Below are 24813 nucleotides of genomic sequence, written 5' to 3'. Positions count from 1 at the left end.
AACCTCTTTTTTGATAACTCCAGTAACTACAAATAAAATTCTTCAAAATTCTACTTGAAGAGAGATGCTAGCAGATGTGATCTATGCTTATGTGTGATATGCCAAATAGTGGAGATAAGAAAATATATGCATTTAGAAAGGAAGGTGGCTTTATCATTCCTTTTTTGAAATTTGGCAACCTTTAAACAATGAGTATTTTTTCAAGTATTTGATATGCTGTAAAGCAGGTATCTTCAACCTTTTCAGACACAGCACCCACTTTTAACCCAAACATGCATTTTGGGACCAATTTCTTAATCTTTCACCATAATAATTGTGTGGTGGTAGTGCTCCTTTTACGGCCTACCTTGGATCAGACTGTGACTGACTAGTGGATCCTGACTCACCATTTGAAGACCAGTGCTGTAAAGAATAATATGTAATGTATTAAGAAGCACTGCAGTAAAAAATTATAAAAGAGGGGTGTTAAAGATTTTACTTGCTTAGTGTAGAAGAGGGGATGCAGATCATTTTATGTGGCCTTGAAAGCTGGCTTGAGTTACCGGTACTCATTTCTCTACTCCAGGCAAATTAAGGGAATGATCCAACATGTTGTCTTTTAATTAAAATGGTGAGAAAAGTATTGGTATGTAAATGTGCTGCCTGCATTCTGTTAAAAATGGACATTTTCCCCTCAAATTTGTTTTCAGGAGGCATCTGGAAGTCACATAATCATCTTATTAATTTATCCACTGCCTTTTTGACCATGTGTTTGTTTGACAGACTTGTAACATAAATAAGCAATTTACCAGACAAGTTTTTTAATGCTTGTACAATACCTAATCCTATTGTGCATCTAGCAGAATGGGCACAGTTATCAACTAAATACATCTCTGGTCCCAAGACTGCTTAGAAAATTATCTTTCTCTGGTAGTATTTGGCTACTTAACCATGAGTAGCATTGGATTAATTAAACAAAATACGTAATTGGAAGTACTGTAGACTTTTAAAGAACTCACTTATCTTAAGAATGTGTAGCTTTCGTGAGGTGTATTCAGTAGGTCTCATATATTTCCCCTGTCCAGGATGTCTTAATTTATGTCTTTGAGAATTCCTGGAGAACAGGCGAAGTCCCAGCAGACTGGAGGAGGGCAAATATTGTCCCTATTTTCAAAAAGGGGGAAAGGGAGGACCCAAACAATTACTGCCCAGTCAGCCTGACAACAATACCAGGAAAGATTCTAGAGCAGATCATTAAGCAAACGGTCTGTGAGCACCTAGAAAGTCAGCATGGGTTTCTGAAAAATAGGTCATGTCAGACTAATTTAATCTCATTTTTTTAACAGAATTACAAGCCTGGTAGATGAAGGGAATGCTGTGGTTATAGCCTATCTTGATTTCAGCAACGCCTTTGACAAGGTGCCCCATGATATTCTTGTAAAGAAGCTGGTAAAATGTGGGCTAGACAATGCTACCAGTCAGTGGATTTGTAACTGGCTGACTGACCGTACCCAAAGGGTGCTTGCTCATCAATGGCTCCTCTTCATCCTGGAGAGAAGTGACTAGTGGGGTACCACAGGGTTCTGTCTTGGGCCCAGTCTTATTCAACATCTTTATAAACGACTTGGATGATGGGCTTGAGGGCATCCTGAGCAAGTTTGCAGATGACACCAAATTGGGAGGGGTGGCTAATACCCCAGAGGACAGGATCACACTTCAAAATGACCTTAACAGATTAGACAACTGGGCCAAAGCAAACAAGATGAATTTTAACAGGGAGAAATGTAAAGTACAGTACTACACTTGGGCAAAAAAAATGAAAGGCACAAATACAGGATGGGTGACACCTGGCTCGAGAGCAGTACATGTGAAAAGGATCTACCGGTAGGAGTCTTGGTAGACCACAAACTTGACATGAGTCAACAGTGTGATGCAGCAGTTAAAAAAGCCAATGCAATTCTGGGCTGCATCAATAGGAGTATAGCATCTAGATCAAGGGAAGTAATAGTACCACTGTATTCTGCTCTGGTCAGACCTCACCTGGAGTACTGCGTCCAGTTCTGGGCACCACAGTTCAAGAAGGATACTGACAAGCTGGAACGTGTCCAGAGGAGGGCAACCAAAATGGTCAAACGCCTGGAAACGATGCCTTATGAGGAATGGCTTAGGAGCTGGGTATGTTTAGCCTGGAGAAGAGAAGGTTAAGGGGTGATATGATAGCCATGTTCAAATATATTAAAGGATGCCATGTAGAGGAGGGAGAAAGGTTGTTTTCTGCTGCTCCAGAGAAGCGGACACGGAGCAATGGATTCAAACTACAAGAAAGAAGATTCCACCTAAACATTAGGGAGAACTTCCTGACAGTAAGAGCTGTTCGACAGTGGAATTTGCTACCAAGGAGTGTGGTGGAGTCTCCTTCTTTGGAGGTCTTTAAGCAGAGGCTTGAGAGCCATATGTCAGGAATGCTTTGATGGTGTTTCCTGCTTGGTAGGGGGTTGGACTGGATGGCCCTTGTGGTCTCTTCCAACTCTATGATTCTATGATACACTCGATTGAGTCTCACATGGTTGAATACACACAAAATGCCCTGCACATAGAAAGCAGGTTGTTCGGGAGTAGGATTTTAGGATAGTATGTTGGTTTTTTTGTATGTGTGCAAGAGTGTTTCAGGGGTGGGTAGGTTCTGTCATGTGATCTCTTCTCTTTCAACCTGAAACAATCCAAGCTTGCTGCTGTTTGTGAGAGCAAGCGGTCATTAAAAATGTGTGTTAAGAGTCTTTTGTGGTATGGAAATGTCATACGCCATTGTATGATGTCTGCTATGTAGTTCAGAAGTTAAAAGGTAACAAACATGATGTCTAGAGACATTAAACATTTGATACCAATCTGCATGTACATTTTCAGGACTTGCAAATTCATATTGGGCAAAAGACTCCTCCATTGCGGAAGGTTTGACTAGTTGACCCTTGTGGTCCCTTCCAACTATGATTCTAGGATCTCGGAGACTCTTGACTACCTATAGCTTACTATTACATGCCAATCCCTAGTGGTGTACCTATTTGCTTTAGGTCTCATAATCTTTTGTAAGCAGCACTGGTATTTTAAACATTTTTGGAAGGTTTATGAAACAGCACATATTACTACAACTCAAAGAATCACTTCTAAAAGTCTTAGAAATATAAAGCTGCAATCCTATATCTGTGTATCTGGAAGTAAACCCATTGAGCTTGGTTAGAACTTCAGAGCAAGAGTCACAATATACAGGTAATAATGATAATCTAATCAAGATCCCTCTAGCCATAGCTGCCAAGTTATCCCTTTTTTTAAGGGATTTTCCATTATGCTGAATAGGCTTCCTCGCGAGAAAAGGGAAAACTTGGCAGCTATGCCTCTAGCAGTTCATAGGACTGCTTTGTGGTATAATCCCCCCCCCAAATATGTTACAAGAAATATCAAGACAATTATATGTATTTACTAATGATTTATTTCAGTGTGTATATTTTGATTGGTTTGCTTGCTTGTGGGGATCTTGTGATGGTGCAAAACAAATACTGTCTAAATAATTAAAATATGCTAAATTTTGTATTTTGCTATAATGCCTGTAAATGTTGACGTTTGGCTTAAAAATGCAGTACATGAGTGACTAGTTTATAATGTGTGAATGTAGATAAGAGGAAAGGTAGATGGCAGCTACAGTGGATCTTTACATAGAATTCTGCAGTTTCAACTTTTTCATGTTAATTGTACTAACTTCTCACAAAGGAAATTGTTCATTATAAGCTTGGCATAGCTCATTGTTAAAGATTGCATCCTCTTTGGAAGAGAAAAGTGAGATGTAAGATGTGGTTTTGGTAACTGGTGCTTTATATCTAGCAAGGCGTCTAAAATCAGCATGGCTGCTATTGATGAAATGAAACATTTGACAATTTGAGCATTTATTTTACACAGTATCGGTAGATTTCTAGACTTCATAATTCCTTAAGAAAAAGCTGCTGTGTATGGAAAACTTCAGCAAATGCTTATAGGAGGTTAGGATGGGATATATTTAATTGGAACTGTTCTCACTCCTTTCTTGTGGCCGTGAAGTCAGTTGTTTGTGTTGTTATCTTCTAGTTCAGGGGTCAGCAAACATTTTCAGCAGGGGGCTGGTCCACTGTCCCTCAGACCTTGTGGGGGGCCGGACTATTTTTTTTTTGGGGGGTGAATAAATTCCTATGCCCCACAAATAACCCAGAGATGCATTTTAAATAAAAGGACACATTCTACTCATGTAAAAACACGCTGATTCCTGGACCGTCCCCAGGCCGGATTTAGAAGGTGATTGGGCCGGATCTGGCCCCCGGGCCTTAGTTTGCCTACCCATGTTTTAGTTCCTCCTCCAATTGATGCCTCTCTGGTGCCCATTGTCTGTGCTGGGTATTGTAGAGAAAGGTGGATCGAAAGATAATCAGTTTATCACGAGCCAGAAATTAAAGACCAGCATGAAACATGCAGATATGTATACTGTAATACATTTCTTGTGCCTAAGTGGGAGGTAATGTGCCTTAAAAATCTGAATGAATAATATTTTCTTGATTTTCTTATTTTATCTTTTTGTAAACCACTTTGAGAGTATTTTTACAACCAAGTAGTGTATAAATTTTATGAAGTGAATTAATAGTCTTAGATATGGATCAGTATGAAACATTTATTGTTTTTATTTTATGTCATATTGAGCATGATGGACTTTTAAAAAATTGGCTGTCTTACTGGTGCTCTTATTGCAGAGGCATTTTAATCTATTGTTTTAGTACTAAGATCCTGAATACTTCAGTCACATCATAGCTGTATAACTGGAGCTCCATCAAGTGGCTAATGATAAGTTGTAGCAACAGCCATTTAAAAAAGCCAAGATTAAATTTAGGAGTGAAATCTAGATTCTGCGTTCCAACCCAACGGTTGTGTTGGAGATGGTTTCTGAAAGTGGCCTGGGATGATTTCTGAGGCAGCACAAGAAACACTTTGTGGAAAACTAGGGCGAAGGGGCTCAGAAACCTTCTGATAAAGGCATTTATCTACCTAAGATCAAGTTTCATTTTTAAAAATCTGTCATGGATTTTTATAATATCCAGTAGTTATGGGAGCACCATGTAGATACAATCAAGGAACTGCATGTATTCAAGATTTTGTCTCCTGATTTTATTTTTTAAGACTAACCTCTAACATTGCCATGTAAGCTACCCAAGAGAAAAAATACATTATTAAAATTTTATTTTATATATGTGTGTGTCAGTGTCAGGGGGCTCTCAGAGGGTCCGCGGGAGGAGGGGGATGCCAAATCAGGTTACAGGGATCCCCGGCCCCTCCTCTCCAGTAGTACCTCTTCCAGCCAAGGTAGCAAGTCGTCCAATGAGAAGGAAGGGGAAACGGTCAGCCAGGAGGGAAGAGGGTCAGCGATGCTAGCAAGGAGCCCTTGCACCACCTTCACCAGGAGTGGTCAGAAAGGGAGATGTTACTTCCGGCGCCCTATTTGCGCAGAGGGATTAAGCGCAAAGAGGGTAGGTGGAGAATGGGGGTGTCCAAGTTCTTCTGTTCGGCTCGTAACAGGAAGGGGCCACTCCCGGATTCTGCAAGTGACTGAGATGGACATGTTTTCGTAGCTCTGCACTGTAAATAGTCTGCACAATAAAACTGTTAAAAGACAGTTTGGAGGCTGGCGTCGTTGCTCGTGAGCAACCACCACACTATCCTGACAATATGTTTTCCTCACTCAAATTTATTTAGGCATTGTGAACAAAGCTAAACTTTGTACTGTAATTTGTTTTGAAAATTCTAGCCTCCTAATGTGCAATGTACTTTCAAATTCAAGTCATTTGGGAAGGTGAAGATGGAATTATTTTTTGTAAAATGGAATTTGCTTTTAGCTTCTAATGTGTCGCTTAAGTGACTCTTCTTTTTAACTGGTGCAATAAATCTTAGGGTATATCTAATTACCAATGACTAACATATAGCTAAAATTAAGACAACTATTATAGAAAATACAGTATATAATAATTCAATATGTAAAATGACCTGTTCTTCAATCTCTCTTGTAGGTGTTGGCCTGGTTTGAAGAAGGTGAAGAAACAATCACAGCCTTTGTAGAGCCTTTTGTAATCTTACTCATATTGGTAGCCAATGCAATTGTGGGTGTGTGGCAGGTGAGTGAATATTTTGTAATGTTTGAAGATTGGAAAACTTCATAAACATTGTTCCAATAGGCTGCAACTTGTACAGACTAATTTTAAACTAATTTTAAGTAAATTTGCTATATATTTTATAGATTAGCCTGAAAGTAGATGCAAGTTGTGAAATAGTGGAAATAGTTCAGCATTTCAGATTTAGTTATTTGAGAGATCCTCTACATTGTAGAAGTACCGCAGGATCCTAAGAGCCATGCAACTAATTAAGTGAACCCAAGGAAACTTAGGGCTTGTATTGCTTAAGCAGCAGCCCTCCATATTGTGTAGCAAGTGTCTTTTGAAATCAGGAAGTTACAGGATGGATCTGCTGTATTAGAAATTAAATTTTGAGAGTTTGGGAAGAATGCTGAACTTTAGGTCATTTTATTTTTTATTTAATTTAGTTTTAATTAAGGTTTTTTGTGTTACAAAGAAGAAAACGGATAAACAGGTACATCTATTGTCTCCATTTAGGTCATTTATAAGAATTGAGTATTTGGGGGGATGAGGTGACACTGAAATCTGATTTGCATATTTAAATTAAAATTTGAATTGCTTCTGCATGGTGTGTTTATGGTAGTGTTTATGGTAGTTCTAACTTGCATGCATGGGCTGACATGCCATTAAGGTTAGGAAAACCCAATTTGCCCTGAACTGCTTCCTCAGTATGATTTTATTGTCTTTTATATAATTATATGACATGTGAATTGGTGTTTTGTGTATTTGAGAATGTATGTGTTTATAGTAACAGGCAGTGTTAGAAGCGAAAGCTATTCGCCATATGGCGCCTTAAACCTGGGTTGCGGCTGCACTAACAGAATATTTAAGCCCTTTTTTTACAAGATAACAAAGCTGAAAATGAATTGTGTATATTGTCAGCTCCAGTGAAAATACTATGTTAATTTTTCATATGGTCAGGTTCTCATCAGAAGACTACAAAAAACTGCCATACTTCTCCTGCCTACCCCACAGATACTCTTATGTGGGTCCTTTCTTCAGTCTTCAGAGAGTAGCTGGAAATGGGAAGGCAGAGAAAGGTCCCCCTTTCCTTCCACTCTGCTTTCAAGCTCTAGATTCTCCCTAAACCCCCGTTCCTTCATATTACATATATCCTTCTGGCACCACCTTAACTGAAGAGAATGCAAACCGTAGCAGACCACCAGGCAGTCAGGCAGTGGCAGCAGATTTGGGCCACATTCACAGCACAGATTAGCAGATTTTCTTTTATACTTGGTTCTAACTGGAACCTTGAAAACCCTTTATTTTTTTCACCGTTTCCTTTTGCTGGCTCATCGACCAGCTTCAGTCTTAAATGCACTTTAATGTATTTATATTTGTCAAATCAAGTACAGTAGTAATAAAAATTAGCATAATTCCCCCTCATCCCACTCCTGCTCTGTCCCAATCTAAATTTTGCAGAACCCTTCCCCCTGTTGTATTTCCAATACTTTATTTTCGATCTCATTCTCTTTCTGCCCCCCTCCTACTTCCCTCTCTCACTGGAGTAACAACCTTTTTATTTTTCCCCTTTTTGGGGGGGCTTTTGAATCACCACCCTTCCCTGTTTCACCCCTCCCACCGGTGAAACAGTGATTTCTTCTTCATCCCTTCCCTGTTCCACCTCTCCCACCGGTGGAACAGTGGTTTCTTCTTCATCCTCATCTGTCTCAAAAACTATACCACAAAAATATACCCAGCCAATGTGTACTGTATTACAAATCCCCAAATGGTATATGATAGGTGATTGAAGTCTCTCTCTGCTTGGAATAAAAAATAAAAAAATTCCTTCCAGTAGCACCTTAGAGACCAACTAAGTTTGTCATAGGTATGAGCTTTCGTGTGCATGCACACTTCTTCATATACCTTCTGCTTGGAATGTACAAGGTAGTTGACTATTCTAAATAGCAGATGCTATAAGCAGTTGAATGCATGGATTTAATCTGGAGCAGAAAGTGTGAGAAGGGTGTCCCTATAGTACAGATCTTTTAATTGCTCTCACAGATTGATTGTTAAAAATAGTCACTCAGAAAATGTTCTTTTGGAATTTATCTATTTAAAGTGGTCTATCTGGGTGGCTTAATAACTACAAGTATGCTCATGTTACAATTCTGAATGGGCACTGGGAAGGGAGACAAATGTAACTTTTGCCCCACGTAACATTGTTAACAATATGAACATTCCCCCAAAGCAAATTCTTTAGTTGTTGGATTGGCAGAAAAGACACTTGATTTTCAGCACTTAGTTGCAGTGTGATCCTCAAAGCAGTTAGATAAAGTGTTTTGCAATGGAACAATATGCAAAACAATTTTTGATATCTGCTAATGTTGTATCTGGAAAAGTTACAATTTGTGGGTGTCATAGTTTTACTTCTTTCGTGGCTGATGAAATTAAAAAGAAACATATCTTCCTTGAATTATGTATTTGAGTGTGAGAAGAATGCACATAAGGTTGTGAGTGAGGGTGTTGCTTCAACAGTGCCTATTTTATACTGTACATTATCTCTTGTTTTAAGAGACTTGGGGCAAGTAGCAATTCCTGCCAACATGTATTTCTCTTCAATGTAAACTTGGAAGTTTTAAAGATTTGTTTGCACTATTGCTGTATCTGAATATACTGGCAATGTGAGTCATGGATAGGTACTTCTCATTTGACTTTCAGTGTAGATATTAGAGCTGAAACTGTTGGCTGCTTGAACTTTTTTTTTTCTTCTGTTGGTGACCTATAATAACTTGGCAAGATTTTAACATTAAGTTGTCTGGAAATGGACAATATTATTAACCGCAAAGCCCTTATTAAATAAACCACTGTTAACATAATCAGATTCAGTTTTTGTGGACAAAAGCAGAGTCCATCTGAAATAATTTATGAGCAGCATTCAAAATTAGCCAGGAGCCAGGTGCATTTTGTGACTGGGAATGGTCTGATTGCAAGCAATTTGAGAAGTCTTGGTGCCACATATGGTGACTGAGATTCAAGATTAAAATTGCCGCTGCTAGAAATGCCTTCCTGTCTGACTTCAAAGTAAGATCACTGGCTGCTAAGCCTCCCCACCCCAAAATGAGATCGCTGCTAGATCACTGGCTGCTGCCTTCCATATGCCTCTTTGCTTTCCCCCTTTACATATTGATGATGATGTATATACAGTACATGCTGGTATTTGTAAATGTTAATTATTCAACTGGCTTATGGTTTTGGTCACAATTACAGGGGCTGAGCCCCATTCATGTTTGTGGTGTTCAATTAAGAATTGCCATTAAAAATGTGATATTAACAATGTGTCACTGGTGTGAATTGTGCATTAGTTCATGCATTTCAAACAAATTAATAAAAAGTGCTGCTACATTTGGAGGGGGGGCGGTGTGTGGCTAGCCATTCTGTTTTTGCACCCACAACACAGGTTCCATGTGGCAAATAGCTTTTCTATCCCAGTTTCTAACACTGGTTATGAGGTGTTAATATGTTCTTTTAAAATGCCAAAACTGTCACTATGTTCAGCTAATAGCAGTTACTTTGTTAGCAAGTCATGCACTACATTTTTCTTTTATAAGTACATATAGGAGGCTTTGAGGACAATTGTTTTCTTCAAACTTGGATGCCAGAGTTGTTGTAGTAACTATGGATATATCCTGTTGTAGTTATGAACACATCTAGCCAAACAGTGGCTAATTGTTGTGGGAGGGATAGAAGCTTATTTCCAAAGAAGTGATTCTGATCTGTTTTGTTTTACTGCTTAATCACTAACTATAAGAATTATGCTTTTGGGTTTTAGGCTGCTTCCTCTAAAATGACACAGGATGCAGCCTGCCTGTTTTTTATATGAGAAAAGGATCTCTCTATGATTATGAAAAGAGGTTCTTATCGAACTATCCCCAAGTGAACCTTTTGTCTTAAAACACTAAAACTATCCTTGTCTTTCCCAAATTGTAACAAAACACATTTGCAGGAACATGAAATGAAATGAAGTACAGGGCAATGGTTTGTAGATTGCATTTGAAAGTGGTGATGTTTTGCAAGCTGCTCCCCTTGTTGCAACAGCATCTGGTAATGTCAGTAGATGAACATAGATTGTTTGCCTAATAGTATAAACGAGAAAATTGGAGGGTGGCAATTTGGCCAACCACAATAGTAAAAGCAACAGCTTGTGTGCTCTCTAATCTCAGGGTTTATTTCTTGCAGGAAAGAAATGCTGAAAATGCCATTGAAGCTCTTAAAGAATATGAACCTGAAATGGGTAAAGTGTATAGACAAGACAGAAAAAGTGTACAAAGGATAAAAGCAAGAGACTTGGTCCCAGGTGATATCGTGGAAGTAGCTGGTAAGATGCTTTATATGCTACAATATTATGGGTCTTTTTAGTTATTACGAATTGATTTGCTCTTAAGACAAGGAGGTGTGTGTGTGTGTGTATGTGTGTGTGTGTGTGTGTATGTGTGTGTGTGTGTGTGTATATATATATATATATATATATATATATATATATATATATATACACACACACACACACACACACACACACACACTCAAAAACAGTTTTAAACATTGTAAAAAGCTGTGATCTCAGGGTTGCCAGGACCAGCATCTTTCAGCCATCAAATGCTAGGATAAACAGGAACATTTAAAAATATCTCCTGATAGTCAGTAAGGAGGGAGACAGATGCACCTCACTAGGGAATGCTTGCAACTTATGTAGAGGTTATATTCCAGGGATTGCGCCTAAAACCAAAAATCATGTATAATCATAACACATTGGGTTCAGTGGTGGGTGGGATTGCCAAGGTCGTTTTCTGGGACCCCCTTCCTTTCTGCCCCCCCCTTTAAAAAAAATCATGTGCATAAAGCTGAATGCACACAAGTTAAATGTGTGTAAGTTGTGGGCTTACTGTACTTCCTTTCCTAATCAACCTCTTTACTGTGAGGGGAGAAAAACTGCTTACTTATAGAAGCGCAAATTAGCTGTTATAACAGCTGAACTGACATGAAGCGACCTACAACAGAATAATATCTTGTGTAACCAGTCACCTGCCTGTCAGTCATCTGATGTCAATCACCTGGCATAATTAAGACATCTCTCAAAGTTGACCTGGGGGGTGGGGGAAAGGTTGTGCAGCACTTCCCAGATGCCTGACAGAGGGTATTTAGGAAGTGGTGTGCAAGCTTTGCCAGTTGTCAGTGCCTTCAAAGCCCCTTTTGCCGAGCCAACATTACGTACCCCATATCTGGTTTCATATATGATGGCAGATGGACATGGCTTGTCTGAAACTACCTTATGGACCAAATGGGGAGGACTGGCAAGCCAAAGTCATGTCTACTTGCTTCTTAACTTCCTGTGGCAAGCTTCCCTCCCTGTGGCATTATAGTGTTGTCTCTACTGGGGGTGGCTTTCTTCCACCTTTTCCTCCATGGTGCTCCTCCGCTTCTTACTGTTGCTGTGTGTTGTTTAGGTATGTGTTCGTGTTAAGATTTGCATAGACATTTAACTTCTTTTAGTGTCAAATTCAGAGAGCAGCTATATTGGTTTGATGTAGCAAAAACAAAGAACCGTGCTGGATGAGTATTTTGTAGGGTAGAGCACTCCTTGCCATATGGTTTAATGTGCAATTTAAGTGTAAAAATGTGTGCACTTAATAGAAACATGATACAAGTTTCCTGACTTGAATCCAGTATTGGATAGCCAATTCCCTCCTCTCCACAAAGTTCAAGTATTTGTTACTCAGTTCCAGCTTCTTTTCCTCTGACATGAGTTTAAGAGAAATGGATGGCTTAATTTTGTTTGAATGTATATCTAATGCATAGACCTTGGGCAGTTCATTTTTCACAAGTTCAAGTTTAACATGTCCAGAAATGAACTATTGATAGTTCACATTTCTCCCTTTACAAAATGAACTAGTTCAGTTCAGTTATATACAAGTTCATCCAAATGATCCATGATCAGCATACATAATGAGTTGTACTAATATTTATGTCCTCAGGTTTAAAATCTAATGTTTTCATGTGTGTGTTGGGTTTATATACCACCTTTTCTGTAAGGAGCTCAAGGCATGCATGGTTCATCCCCTTCTTGATTTTATTCTCACATTGACTCTGTGTGGTATGAGAAAAAGTAACTGTCCTAAGGTCACCCAGTGAGCTTCTTGACTGAGGGGGGATTTGAACCCAGGTCTCCCTGCTCCAGTGCTAACCACTCCACCACACTGGTGTAAGCAACGCCGGAGCAGCTCCTCTTTCACTGCTGATACACCATGTCAAAGGCCATCCCTGTCTGGAGTGGCCCTTGGTCAATGGATTGGGCCAGGCTGTGTGTCCCTTTAGCCCTTGCAGTCCCAGAGTAACTGGCAATTAGAGTAGAGTGATCTGTCTGGCAGAGAGGAGGAAAGACTGTTACTTCACAAGCTTATGGATGTGGCCTTATCGTGATGTTCTTATTGGGAAGCATGGGGTGTAACCACCCTGTAACTTATGGTCTCCTGATTTATTTTGTGGTAGAGCATTGTGTTGGGTTTGTTCCTGAAGAAGAAACCTGAGTTCCAAAATTCATTGAACTATGCTAAATCTTAATAGTTGGCACTTTGAGAATAAATTTATTTCTGTGCCTCCCTCCTGGCTTTTACATTGAGTATAAATACCTTCCTGCTAACATTTCACTCTTGAAGTCCATTTGTGTGTGTACTGAAGGGCATTGAATATGTGTATCTAGCATATAACTTGTATTTCATATCATACTGATATAACAGTGATGACGAAAGTTATATAATAGGTTGATCTTTCTAGCTCAAATTATTATTCTTAATAAAAAATATTAATACTATGTGCATTTAATTCTTTTGTGGTCAAGCTGATGTGCAGATAACTAATAATTCTCAGATTTGCAATAATTCTTACCCTTGGAAAGACTAAAGTTAATTTTTGGAATGACTTTTCAATTAACTTGAATAGACTGTGCTGTGAAATGTAATCCATTCACTGTAAGCGACTATAGCCAAGCTAAATTTTCAGGGTGGGTGGCAAGAGTACATACACTATGTTCCACAGCTAGTGTCAAAACCAGGAGGTGAGAGAAACTGTGTGCATGCCTCTGTCATAAGTGTAAGCATATTGGATGGCCTTTGACATGGTGCCTGCAGAAATAGGACCATGTAGGGAAGCGACAAAGCACTTGATGCAGGGATGCATATCTGGGTATGGAATTTTAGGCAGTGTGCCAGTGACATTGCATTGCAGGCACCAGTGACTGTCATGAATAACCAGGTGGCAGTTACCTCTCAGATATCAGCGCTGTCTAATGTTCATGGATGTTTTAGGATAGGTGGGGTTTTTTTAAGCAAAGAAGGCATTGGGACACAGTTACTGGCCCTTAAATAAGCATCCTTTTTGTCAACACAAACAATTTGCTTTGGGGGACAGGTTGCTTCTCCAACAGCCATATCTTGCCTGGAAAAACATTAAGCAAACACTGAGCTTTCAAAGTATGTAAAGTACTTAGTAGATGATGAATTGAGAAGGACAATATTGTTGGTAGTTGTGGTTACACTGAAGCTTGTACTGTAATTATTAAATATAAATTGTTTCCCTTCAAAGGATATTGCTTACAGCTTAACAATGGAATATGCATAATAATAACCACAAACAGAACAGGTAGAATATGCCAATTAGCCTTCATGCTTTTGCTGCCACTTGTAAATGTGGGATTAATAAGGTTGTCTTCACTAGGAGGCTGGTCACTTCACAGGGATAAATGCTGCTGCCTTTTGAGGGGATTTTATATACAGTGCCACCATGCATTACCTGAAACTACCTGGTTGTAGCAAGTTGATGCTATTGCTTATTGGTAAAATAACTATTCCTGCCATTTTTGGGTAGTTTTTGTAGTTGTAAGTTGCTGATGAAGATTTGAGCAAAGATGCTCTTAATGGATCAAGACCACTGAAGAAAGAGAGGTAGTAGAGGAACCAGCATAGGAACCAAAATACAACAGACATTGCAATCAAACAATAGACACATATTTTGAAACTTCTCAGCATCTTTTACAAGTGATACTTTGTTGGAGGAGTGACGGTTGAGGATACATCTAATTAGAACTTGTGACAATCACATTTTTCAAAGAAAATATATTCAGATGGGAGACTTTACTGTAGTACTGCTTTATCACAGTGTATGAAGATCAGCTATCAATAAGAAGCTTATTTTGAAAAGAAGAAAATAATGTTCTCGCAGTATAAACCTTTAGGATCATTCACCAACCTCCACAGGGTTCCATGTGTTGTGTAAAGAATACCCAGTTTTTGCGTGCTTACAGAACTGATGCCTGCTTTTCGTGGGTGGGGGAGAGGCTCGTTCATGCAGTTTTCAGTTATTTGTATTCCCATATTCCTTACACTTTGGTCATGCTCTATACTAAGGTTACCAGATTTTTTCAATAAATCTGGGGACACTTTTCAACTTCCTACTAAATAGATTTTGTTGGGATTGATTTGTAAATCCAGAGACTGTCCCCGGGAAACAGGGACATCTGGTAACCTTACTCTATACCTCATGCTCTATAGCACGGGTGTCAAACACAAGGTCCGCGGGCCAAATCCGGCCTGCCAGACCTCGTCATGTGGCCCGCCGAGCGCCCCAGCCAGCGGGACCTTGCTGCTGAAGCGCCGCGCCGACAAAGCGCCGACAAACAGCTGGGGCCGGGGGGGGGGATAGAAAGGCGGCCGGAGCAGCGCTGCGTGGAGCGCCCCGAGCCACAGCAGGAGAAGGAGGAGGCAGCTTGCCGGGTCAGCGCCCGGCAACGCCGCACGGAGAGTCCCAAGCCTCTGTGACGCAGCAGTGCTCTGTAGCACTTTGAATCCTCCTCCTCCTGCCACGGCTCGGCGCCTGGAAACGGCTGCTGCTGTTGCTGCTGCTGCTGAAGCACAGACAAAGCACCCAGCAGCGCCACGTGGAGGAGGAGGAGGATTCAAAGTGCTACAGAGCACTGCTGCGTCCCAGAGGCTCGGGACTCTCCGCACGGCGCTGCCGGGCACCGACCCGGCAAGCCGCCTCCTCCTCCTCCTCTTGCCTCACCTCCTCCTCCTACCGTGGCTCAGCCTCACGAACGTGAGCTCAGCAGCGGCTCAGCCTCACGAACGTGCAACTCTGAGGCTTTACGCACTTCTCCTAAAACGGACATCTGCTGCCTCACGCTGCACGGGAAATGCTTTTTGCCCCTGGGTCCCTTCGTGCTCTTTTCTGGCGCTGAATCAAGGCGGCGACACCCCCCTTCCCTTTCTTCCTCTCTCTCGTTCTTATTCTTTCTTTCCCTCTCCTTCCTTCCTTCTTTATCTCTGTGTTCTCTCCCTCTTTCTTTTTCTTTCCTTCTTTATTCCTTCTTTCCTACTCTTCTTTCTCTCACCTCTTTCCTTCCTCTCTCCCTCCTGCTCCCTCTTTTCTTTCTTTCTTTCTCCCTTAGGTAAAGGTAAAGGGACCCCTGACCATTAGGTCCAGTCGTGACCAACTCTGGGGTTGCGCGCTCATCTCGCATTATTGGCCGAGGGAGCCGGCGTATAGCTTCCAGGTCATGTGGCCAGCATGACAAAGCCGCTTCTGGCAAACCAGAGCAGCACATGGAAACGCCATTTACCTTCCCGCTGTAGCGGTTCCTATTTATCTACTTGCATTTTTTTGGCATGCTTTCGAACTGCTAGGTTGGCAGGAGCTGGGACCAAGCAACGGGAGCTCACCCCGTCACAGGGATTCGAACCGCCGACCTTCTGATCAGCAAGCCCTAGGCTCAGTGGTTTAACCACAGCGCCACCTGGGTCCCTTCCTTACTTCCTTTCTTCCTTCCGTCCTTCCCATCTTTCTTCCTCTCCCTCATTCTTATTCTTTCTTTCCCTCTACTTCCTTCCTTCTTTCTCCCTTGCCGTCTTATCTCCCTCTTTCTTTTTCTTTCCTTCTTTATTCCCTTCCTTATTTCCTACTCTTCTTTCTCTCCCCTCTTTCCTTCCTTCCTCTCTCCCTCCCACTCCCTCTTTTTTTCCTTCCTTCCTTCCTCCCCTCCCTCTCCCTCTCCTCAGAAACATAGGATGCTGCTTTATACTTCTGGCCCTTAAACCCTGGAACCAGGAGAGCAGCTCCAGTGAGTCAACCTCAGCCAGTCCCTTTGGTGAAGGGTGGTGGCCCACTGGCAGAACATCTGTCCTGCATGCAGAAGGACCCCAGCATCTCCAGGTACTAGTAGCTCTGCAAAGGTCCTGCATGAAACCCTAGCGAGCCTCCATCACCCAGTGCAGTTACCAAAAATCTTTTTTCAATAAATTGTACAATAATTGTACATTTAAATATCTACTTGCCATTATTCTATGTTTCTACTTTCAGAGCTAGTTATTACTTACATTATTACAAAAAACAGTAATAATTGAATGCAGTGACAATAATTTATGATAATAAAGAGTGGACACATAGTCCTACAGATACAACCGGCCCTTTGAGGGTGACCAAACTGCTGATGCGGCCCCCGATGAATTTGAGTTTGACACCCCTGCTCTATAGTTTCATAGTATGTGTGTTTCTGAAAAAGAACTGTATCAGTTTTGTGTTGGATAACATAGAAACTTGTGTATAGTTCAAGCACACAGTTCATATACTGTAACTGTTTTAAATTAAGTGTTCAAGTCCCATATAATACACATCAGTTTTGTGTGATAGTGCCTTCTAAATTTTTATAGGTAGAAGAGTACAGGCAGTATGTATTCAGACAGACTATAGAAACCTTGCATATTGAGGAGCACTGCTGAAGTACCACTATTTCCTCCTTTCATTACCTGAATAATCCAGTAGTTTGAATGTTGCTGCTTAGCTTGGCATGCTTGCCAGAATCCTCTTAACATGCTGGGAAAATGCAACCTGTGCCATTGATAAAGATAGTGCAACCCATACAGCACGTTGGTGACAAATAGCAAAAACATGGTAAAAAGTGAGTGTTGATGGTCTTCCCTTCCAGACACTTGAACAGAGAGGCCGCATTTCTGCCACTAGTTATGTTGACTGCAGTGCTACTGCTGTTTTGTGAATTGCTTTTCTTGTATTTGCTAAAGCCTACGCATTTAGCTATTGCTATAATTAAGGTCTCCTAATTATTTTCAACTAATCAGTTTACTACACTATAGTCAGACAGTCATAATTATCTCTATTGGAAAAATCCAGAGTAGCAGCATTTATAAAGAAGGGTAGGGAGTTTACTACTGCAAGAATTGATCAGTGAGTGATATTTTCAATAGATTGCTGAAGCCTCTGGCTTTTTTAACCCATTCACTTTCCAACAGATTGTTGATGAACACCTCCATGTCATAGTCCTTAAGTATGCCTGAGCAGAAATTTGCTGGTGTCTGGCCATGGTCAAATTGCTAATTGTGTGTTCTCTAAGCAAATGATGAGGAAGTTCAGGAGCAAATAACATATATGTGCTTGACTATTTAAGGCTGTCTTCTTTTCCAGAGCTGTTTCGTTGGGCTAACCGTCAGCCAGTTTTGTTGGTGGTTGTGCTCATGGAAAATACATTTGTTAGGCTAACCTGGCAGTTTCAAGGTTGTTAGCATCGCTTACTACTTTTGTTATCTTGTAATTATGTATTCATTTTATGTTGTAGGCAGTCTTGAGTATGGCTTGAATTATGGAACTGCAGCATACAAATAAAATTATGTATCTATGTACTAAGTACAAGTAAAATAATTGTGGCAAATTAGAGCATTCTGTAGTGCATCATAACATTTTCCAATGCAAACCGATGTAAATTTTTCTAATTTGCATAGGATTTTTTTCTGGAAAACCACAACACTGTGTGTGAAGTGAGTACATTTGAGCAAGAATGACATGCTCAAGGCTCCATCCAATAAACTGCATGGGAGCAGTGTGTGACTGGATGAGTAATTCATATAATGGGAATATAAACCTACATTAGCATATATGGCTGAGGCAGAAATCTATAAATTAAATAGATGCTCAGTGCATGTTTTGCTGTGTTCAAAGATTTGTTTTCACTTTATGCAATCAGGAGAATAGAATGTTGTCACACGCCAGTAGTGTATCTTAAGATAGGGGATAAGACAAAGTTTAGAAAGATTTATTAACCCATTTTCTTTCTTTCTTATGGATTGAGTTTAGATTGTACAGAACTCTGGGAAGGTGCTAGGCTTTAAAGTGTGGGAAATAAGATTGCAAAATAGGTCCTCCCCCCAGTTATTGGAATGTCAAACCTTTGTGCTGTACTTTGGCATTAGAACGGTCACTATGTCTCTCTATGTGCTACCCGAACTTAATTGTTCACTTTGGATAGTTAAGCAAACTTCAGAACAATGAAACTTTAGCTTGGTTCCTATCCTTGCTGCTTAAAACAATTGGCAGCAATTACTGGGTAGAAGTATACATTTTGTACAGGGAATTTACTGGAGCCACAAGAATTTGTTCTTATTTGGGCTCATCAACTTTTGACTGTCATAACTTTTACGGAAGAATTATTAATAAGATTTCAGAACATGCTGTTGAGGAACAAATAAATAAATAATGGTGCTTTTTCTAAATACTCTGCTGAAAGGCAATGAGCTGTGGTGTTCACTTGGCTGTGTTGAAAGCACAGTTTGTTAGGATAATATTTCAGTGCTTTCTTCCAGTAGCCCTTAGAACCATTTTGAGCAGTTGTGCGTAGGGTGATCTATATACATTTCAGCAAAGAGATCCATTATTTTAATATGCCTTTGCCAAGTGGGACAGTGCATTTGAGATGCTCAGCTGTTGAAAGCCCAGCATCCCTGTGTGCCCTTACAGATTGATGGACTTTCGCCTGCATTGTGCTGAGTCTTAGCCTGCTGTTTGGTGGAATTGTGATAGATGAAAAAGCAGCTGCTCTCATGGATCTACATATAAACTTCGTCACAACACCAGGGGACTTCATTCAAATAGTTTGCCCATTTTTGGCCTTGGTCATTGTTTTGTACTATTTTCTCTTCACTGCTGAAGGGCACAGCGAATTTGGTTTTCATGTTGTAATGACAGAGCAGAAAAGAAAAAGTCAAGCTGGCTTATTGGCCTCTTTATTCTGAATAGAGAGCGGTGTTAGTTACCTACCTACCCAAGACTCTGCCCAAGAGAATACTATATAATTTTAACCTTGTGAGAAATGTTGTAGAAATTGCTTTTCTAAAAGAGTCTACAGCTACAAATAATATGCGCTTAATCCTCTCGTATGGTGTTTGTACATCCATGACCTAGCACATAGAAGTGGCAGACCTATCGGCAGACCTAACTTCCTCACAGCGTCCTTCTCTCCCTCATGCATGATTGCTGCCAGTTGCATAAGCAGTTCCTGTAGGAATTAGCATTTAGTCTGTGCATCCCTACAGTAAAACTAGAGGGACTATTGTATAACAAGTCCACATATTCTGGCAGGATTAGTAATTACTGGCTGATGATGCAAGTATTTTCAGTACCCTGTTTTAGGGGTTTTGTCATGTGTTGGCAAAAATAGCATTTTATTAGTTTTATTAGAGAGCCAGTGTGGTGTAGTGGTTAAGAGCAATAGACTCGTAATTTGGTGAACCGGGTTCGTGTCTCCGCTCCTCCACATGCAGCTGCTGGGTGACCTTGGGCTAGTCACACTTCTCTGAAGTCTCTCAGCCCCACTCACCTCACAGAGTGTTTGTTGTTGGGAAGGAAGGGAAAGGAGGAGAAAGTTTTTTTGAGCCTCCTTCGGCGGGATAGCAAATCCAAACTCCTCCTCCTCCTCCTCTTCTTCTTCTTCCTTCGTATGTATGTGTGTGTACTACTTTAGAAATGCTTATTAGATGAAATGTATGCTAGTGCAAAAGATGTTGGATGTGACAATTTCCTATCCAACATTAAAGAGCTATGCTGGTCAAGCTCAAAGACTGAGGTCCTAGGGGGAACATCAAACACCCATGTCATAGTGCACACTCTTCAAAATATTATCAGTTTCAAAAGTGGTTTGCACTGATATTTGAGAAATCCTAAATCCTACTGAATGTTCAAAACTAGTCAGATAGTGTGGATTCTCACAATTGTCAACATCTTAATGGGCAGATGGAGAAGTCTCTGAGAATGTACAAAAATGATGTTAACCTAAATAGGTTGAAGATCTAGTAACAGGGTTTAAACTACATGAGGAGAAACTGCACATAGCAAAATGTTCCTATAAACACTTGGGCAATGAGATACACTTCCAAAATAAGTTATGAAATTTCTAATTGTGGGAAGCTCTGAAAAATGGGTTAGCTTCTCTCATTTCAAAAGTGAAGTGAGAGATATTTTGAATAAATATATGGTTGTTGTATGCTTGTTCTGGTACTACTTGAAAAATATTTGCATTCTTTAACGTCTGGTCAAACTCAGATGCTCTCCTCTTAATCCACAGTTGGCGACAAGGTTCCTGCTGACATAAGAATTACTTCTATAAAATCCACAACTCTGAGGGTAGACCAGTCAATTCTCACAGGTAAGTTGTTCTTGGCAGTGATTATCAGAAAATCTGTTGGTTTTAAAAACAAATGGGAAACTGTCCTGATTACAGCAGCAACCTCAGTTTTTAAGAGAACTCTTTAGGCATCATTGTGGTGAATGAGAGCCATCAGTGTTACACTGGGTGCATGCCATACTTACTCAGTGGAAGCCATTAGTGCAGTATATCTTGGCATTTGTTCCCTTCCAACTCTGCAATTCTTTGATTCTGTTATTCTTTCTTTAAACTAAAATAAAGTACCCAAAATAGGAGGTTTGCTTAGAAGCTGGAGTGAGCACAATCTATCTGCTTCAATAATCTTAAAAGGTAAAGGGACCCCTGACCGTTAGGTCCAGTCGCGGGCGACTCTGGGGTTGCGGCACTCATCTCGCTTTACTGGCCAAGGGAGCCGGTGTACAGCTTCCGGGTCATGTGGCCAGCATGACTAAGCTGCTTCTGGCGAACTAGAGCAGCACACGGAAACGCCATTTACCTTCCTGCCAGAGTAGTACCTGTTTATCTACTTGCACTTTGACATGCTTTCGAACTGCTAGGAGCAGGGACCAAGCAACAGGAGCTCACCCCGTTGTGGGGATTCGAACCACCAACCTTCTGATTGGCAAGCCCTAGGCTCTGTGGTTTAGACCACAGCACCACCTATGTCCCTTTTTAATAACCTTAGTATGATCTATTTATATGTTAGAAAGGTATATTTCTGCTGTGTGGTTGAGTGAAGAACTTCACTCATGTTTCAGGTTCCTTCAATCCTATCTTGTCTGGACCAGGGATTGTAATTTATAACCAACTTCCTTAGAATCCTGGACAGACTGAGTAGAAGGTAGAATTCTCGTCTTCCACTACTCTCCCCTCTGCACTACCAACATTTTTTTGTTTTCTTTTTTCTTTCCGTCATAATTTTTTTATTAGTAACTTGCTTGAATAGCCAAATCAGTATATGTATACATGAGAGCTGTATATTGTTTAATATGTAAGATGTAGAACATACCATTCAGTGACTTGGCATTGGAGGGGAGCGAACGATGGAAATAAAGATTTAATGTTGTACCACCAATTGGTTTTGAAGCTGACTTGTTCAACTAACCAGAGTTTGTTTTAAACCACAGTCCTTGGTCCAGATAGCATGACAAGCTAGATCCTGGGTGGGAAAGAAAACTAAATTTCAGCTAATTCCTTCTTCCAGGGCCAGTGTGGTGTAGTGGTTAAGAGCGGTAGACTCGTAATCTGGGGAACCGGGTTCGCGTCTCCGCTCCTCCACATGCAGCTGCTGGGTGACCTTGGGCTAGTCACACTTCTCTGACGTCAGCCTCACTCACCTCAGAGTGTTTGTTGTGGGGGAGGAAGGGAAAGGAGAATGTTAGCCGCTTTGAGACTCCTTAGGGTAGTGATAAAATGGGATATCAAATCCAAACAACTCCTCTTCTTCCGATGCTGGTGGGGAGGGAGAGTGTACAAGCCCAAGGCTCCTCTTACATTTGTTCCAGATAATGCACAATGTGCTAAAGTTAATGTTACTTGTGAATGTTTCCAAAATTCAAAGGGAATACATACTTTTAATGCAGAATGTCAGAATGAACCTGTGGCAACTCCAGGGAGGGTTGTGGAAAACTCTGGTTTGAAACCCTGGAGAGGCACTGCTAATCAGTGTAGATGTAACTGAGGTCAGTGGACCAGTGGTTTGACTTGGTATACAGCAGCTTCCTGTGTTCCATTATACATACTCAATTGGGTTTATCTTCTCCTAGTTAAAAGTCAGCCATCCATATCTGTCTTCAGAAAGTCATATTTCAGCGGAAATGTTAGAGAGGAAACTCTTTATACTGTGTCCTAGTTAGGATTTTTATTTGCCATTTTAAAGGCTAGAGTAATGTGCTTGCTTTGTAGAATCTAGGTTAGATTAGATTCTCAATGGTTCTTGTCCAGAGCACAAAAGGTACATGACCAAAAGGCCAAGAGAGATGTCTACCTGTTGCTTCTTTCTCCTGCTCAATAGGTCTAACAAGCTTGAAGGGTATAACTGCATATGTGCAGTATAACCAAACAAACTGGGTGTCGGGATTGGAATATTTTTCCAGTAATCTGATAGCTCAGTCTTTGAGCACTGTTCTGGAGATCAAATAAATGTTGGTTCAATGAAAAAATAAGTTTATTTTCCTGGACATCTGAACATTATTTCCACCCAGACACTGTTCACGACTGCCGTATTCCAGCTATGTCCAGGAAATTCTGGACGTATGGTAACCCTAGGTTACAGTTTTAACATAGTGGCTTTTTCCTTTGCTGTTCTTTTGTTTGTTTTTTTAAATGCTTTTCATCTATGTAAACCTTGTGTTATGATGTAATGGCTTTCACAGGTGATGTTCAGCAGATGCAAAATGGTGGGAAATGGAGGCATTAATGTCTTACTAAAGCTGTAACCTTCATCTAGGTGAATCTGTGTCTGTAATTAAGCACACGGACCCTGTGCCTGATCCACGTGCAGTGAACCAAGACAAGAAGAACATGCTCTTTTCTGTGAGTAAATGGGGGGGATCTGTTTGTGCATACTGATTATTAAAGGATTGTTCTGCTGTTTCTTGACTTGACTTCCTTCCTATGGGTTCCCTCCCCCCCCCAAAAAAATAGCCATCATTCATTTTGTTTAGGGCAGCTCATGTTTAAAGAATTAAGAATATCTTGGACATCTAAATGGTAGCCTTGTATGGAACTAAATGAGCCTTAAAAAACCTGATGCATATAAACACATTGTCTCTTCAATCTTGGTAAACTTTGTTTAGCTACACTTGTACATGCAAGGCAAAAATGAAGAGCAGTAAAACAAGAAACCATTGGAAACACATAGTTGCCCAGGGGATTTGGGCTTGTAATCCTAGGTTTTCAGGGTACATGTTTGAGAGGCAAGTTTGAGACTCATGGTTATGAAGCAAGGTGTTTCTGTCATTTACCAGTTACTGCTAAGTGTTTTTTGTAAGTGGAATACTATTTATTAAGAGAGCTTATCTTCCAAGTTTCACGGATACCCCGGTTTCTTTTTTTTTAAATCTCCTGTAATGTGCCTGGCAGAAAAGCTTAGAAAAAGGGCCCAGCTTCTTTTTCATCTCTTCCAAGTCAGTTGCCACATTTGACTATAAGAAGTCCTGTTCTTTGTTGCATTTGTTCGATGAGCATCACTTGAAGATGCAGAAAGTGTGCTTGACCACATATCTGCCCAACCCTTGCCCTTACTGGCAAGGCTGGTCTAAGGAAGTGGTCGATGCTTCTTTGTGGGAGGGAGTAATACAATTCCATTCTTCAAGAGAATGAATGTGAGGCCTTTGTTGGATTTAAGAAAACAGTAGGTGAATGCTTTCTTGTATTCAAGCTCCCTCTACTCTAAGGTCACCCAGCAGAAGGCCATGGTTTCATCTGCAAAGGAACCTTCATCTGGGATCTCCCTCCCACAAAGAAGCATTGACCACTACCAAGACCTGCTCAGTCTTTGTTTTCAGAAGACTGGTAAACTCTTGTTTCAGTGTGCCTCTGAGAAGTGCAGCCTTACTGGTTGTTAAGCAGGCATATGTTTTTCGGTGTTTCTGGAATCTCTTGGAGGGAGGTTCTTGGTAAACTGCTGCTCATTTGTCACTTCTATAAAGATTGCTTAAGTAATCTACCGCTTAAGTAGCTACCGTACCTTCAGAACTCCATGGACTATAGCTCACCTGGTATATAACTGGCCAATAAATACTTAGAGGCCATGGGCAAAGCCATCTGCCTCTTTGGAATGGGAGTAGTAATGAATCCCTCCATGACTGGTGAGAAGATACACAAGAGAGGGATTAAATTCTTACAATCTTGGACACTCACTGTGATTGTTTTTTTCAAAGGTGACCAAACTAGAGTGAGAGAGTAATTTATGGTCATAGTAGGGCATGTAGTACATACAAATACACATTCAATAGGCCTGTGTATATAAAAACCCTGTTCAAAGACAGAATGAAATCTGAAGTAACTTCCAAAATGCTGATAGCAGCATTCATGTTTTTTTATGTTGCTATTAACTCAAATTAGCCAAAATAAGACTACAAACCTTGCAGTTTGGCTATAAGGTATTGGTGGAAAATAGTATCTGAAAAAGCATAACCTAGCTTTATGTGCTAGTGA

General features: G+C 40.5%; 1 protein-coding gene across 2 annotated transcripts in view; it reads left to right on the top strand.

Moving 5' to 3' along the window:
• ATP2A2 (ATPase sarcoplasmic/endoplasmic reticulum Ca2+ transporting 2) overlaps positions 1–24813 on the top strand; it is a 59465-nt gene that overhangs the window by 7665 nt on the left and 26987 nt on the right. For both annotated transcript variants that reach the window (XM_035097621.2, XM_035097620.2), the window contains exons 4-7: positions 6054–6158; positions 10356–10494; positions 20572–20652; positions 23102–23187. In XM_035097621.2, coding sequence (XP_034953512.1) covers positions 6054–6158; positions 10356–10494; positions 20572–20652; positions 23102–23187 — 411 coding nt within the window. The remainder of the gene's footprint in view (positions 1–6053; positions 6159–10355; positions 10495–20571; positions 20653–23101; positions 23188–24813) is intronic.

The sequence above is a fragment of the Zootoca vivipara genome, chromosome 17 (genome assembly GCF_963506605.1).
Source record: "Zootoca vivipara chromosome 17, rZooViv1.1, whole genome shotgun sequence".
Classification (NCBI taxonomy): Eukaryota; Metazoa; Chordata; class Lepidosauria; order Squamata; family Lacertidae; genus Zootoca; species Zootoca vivipara.
The sequence above is the reverse complement of the archived record's forward strand: the minus strand, read 5'-3'. Positions and strand labels throughout refer to the sequence as shown.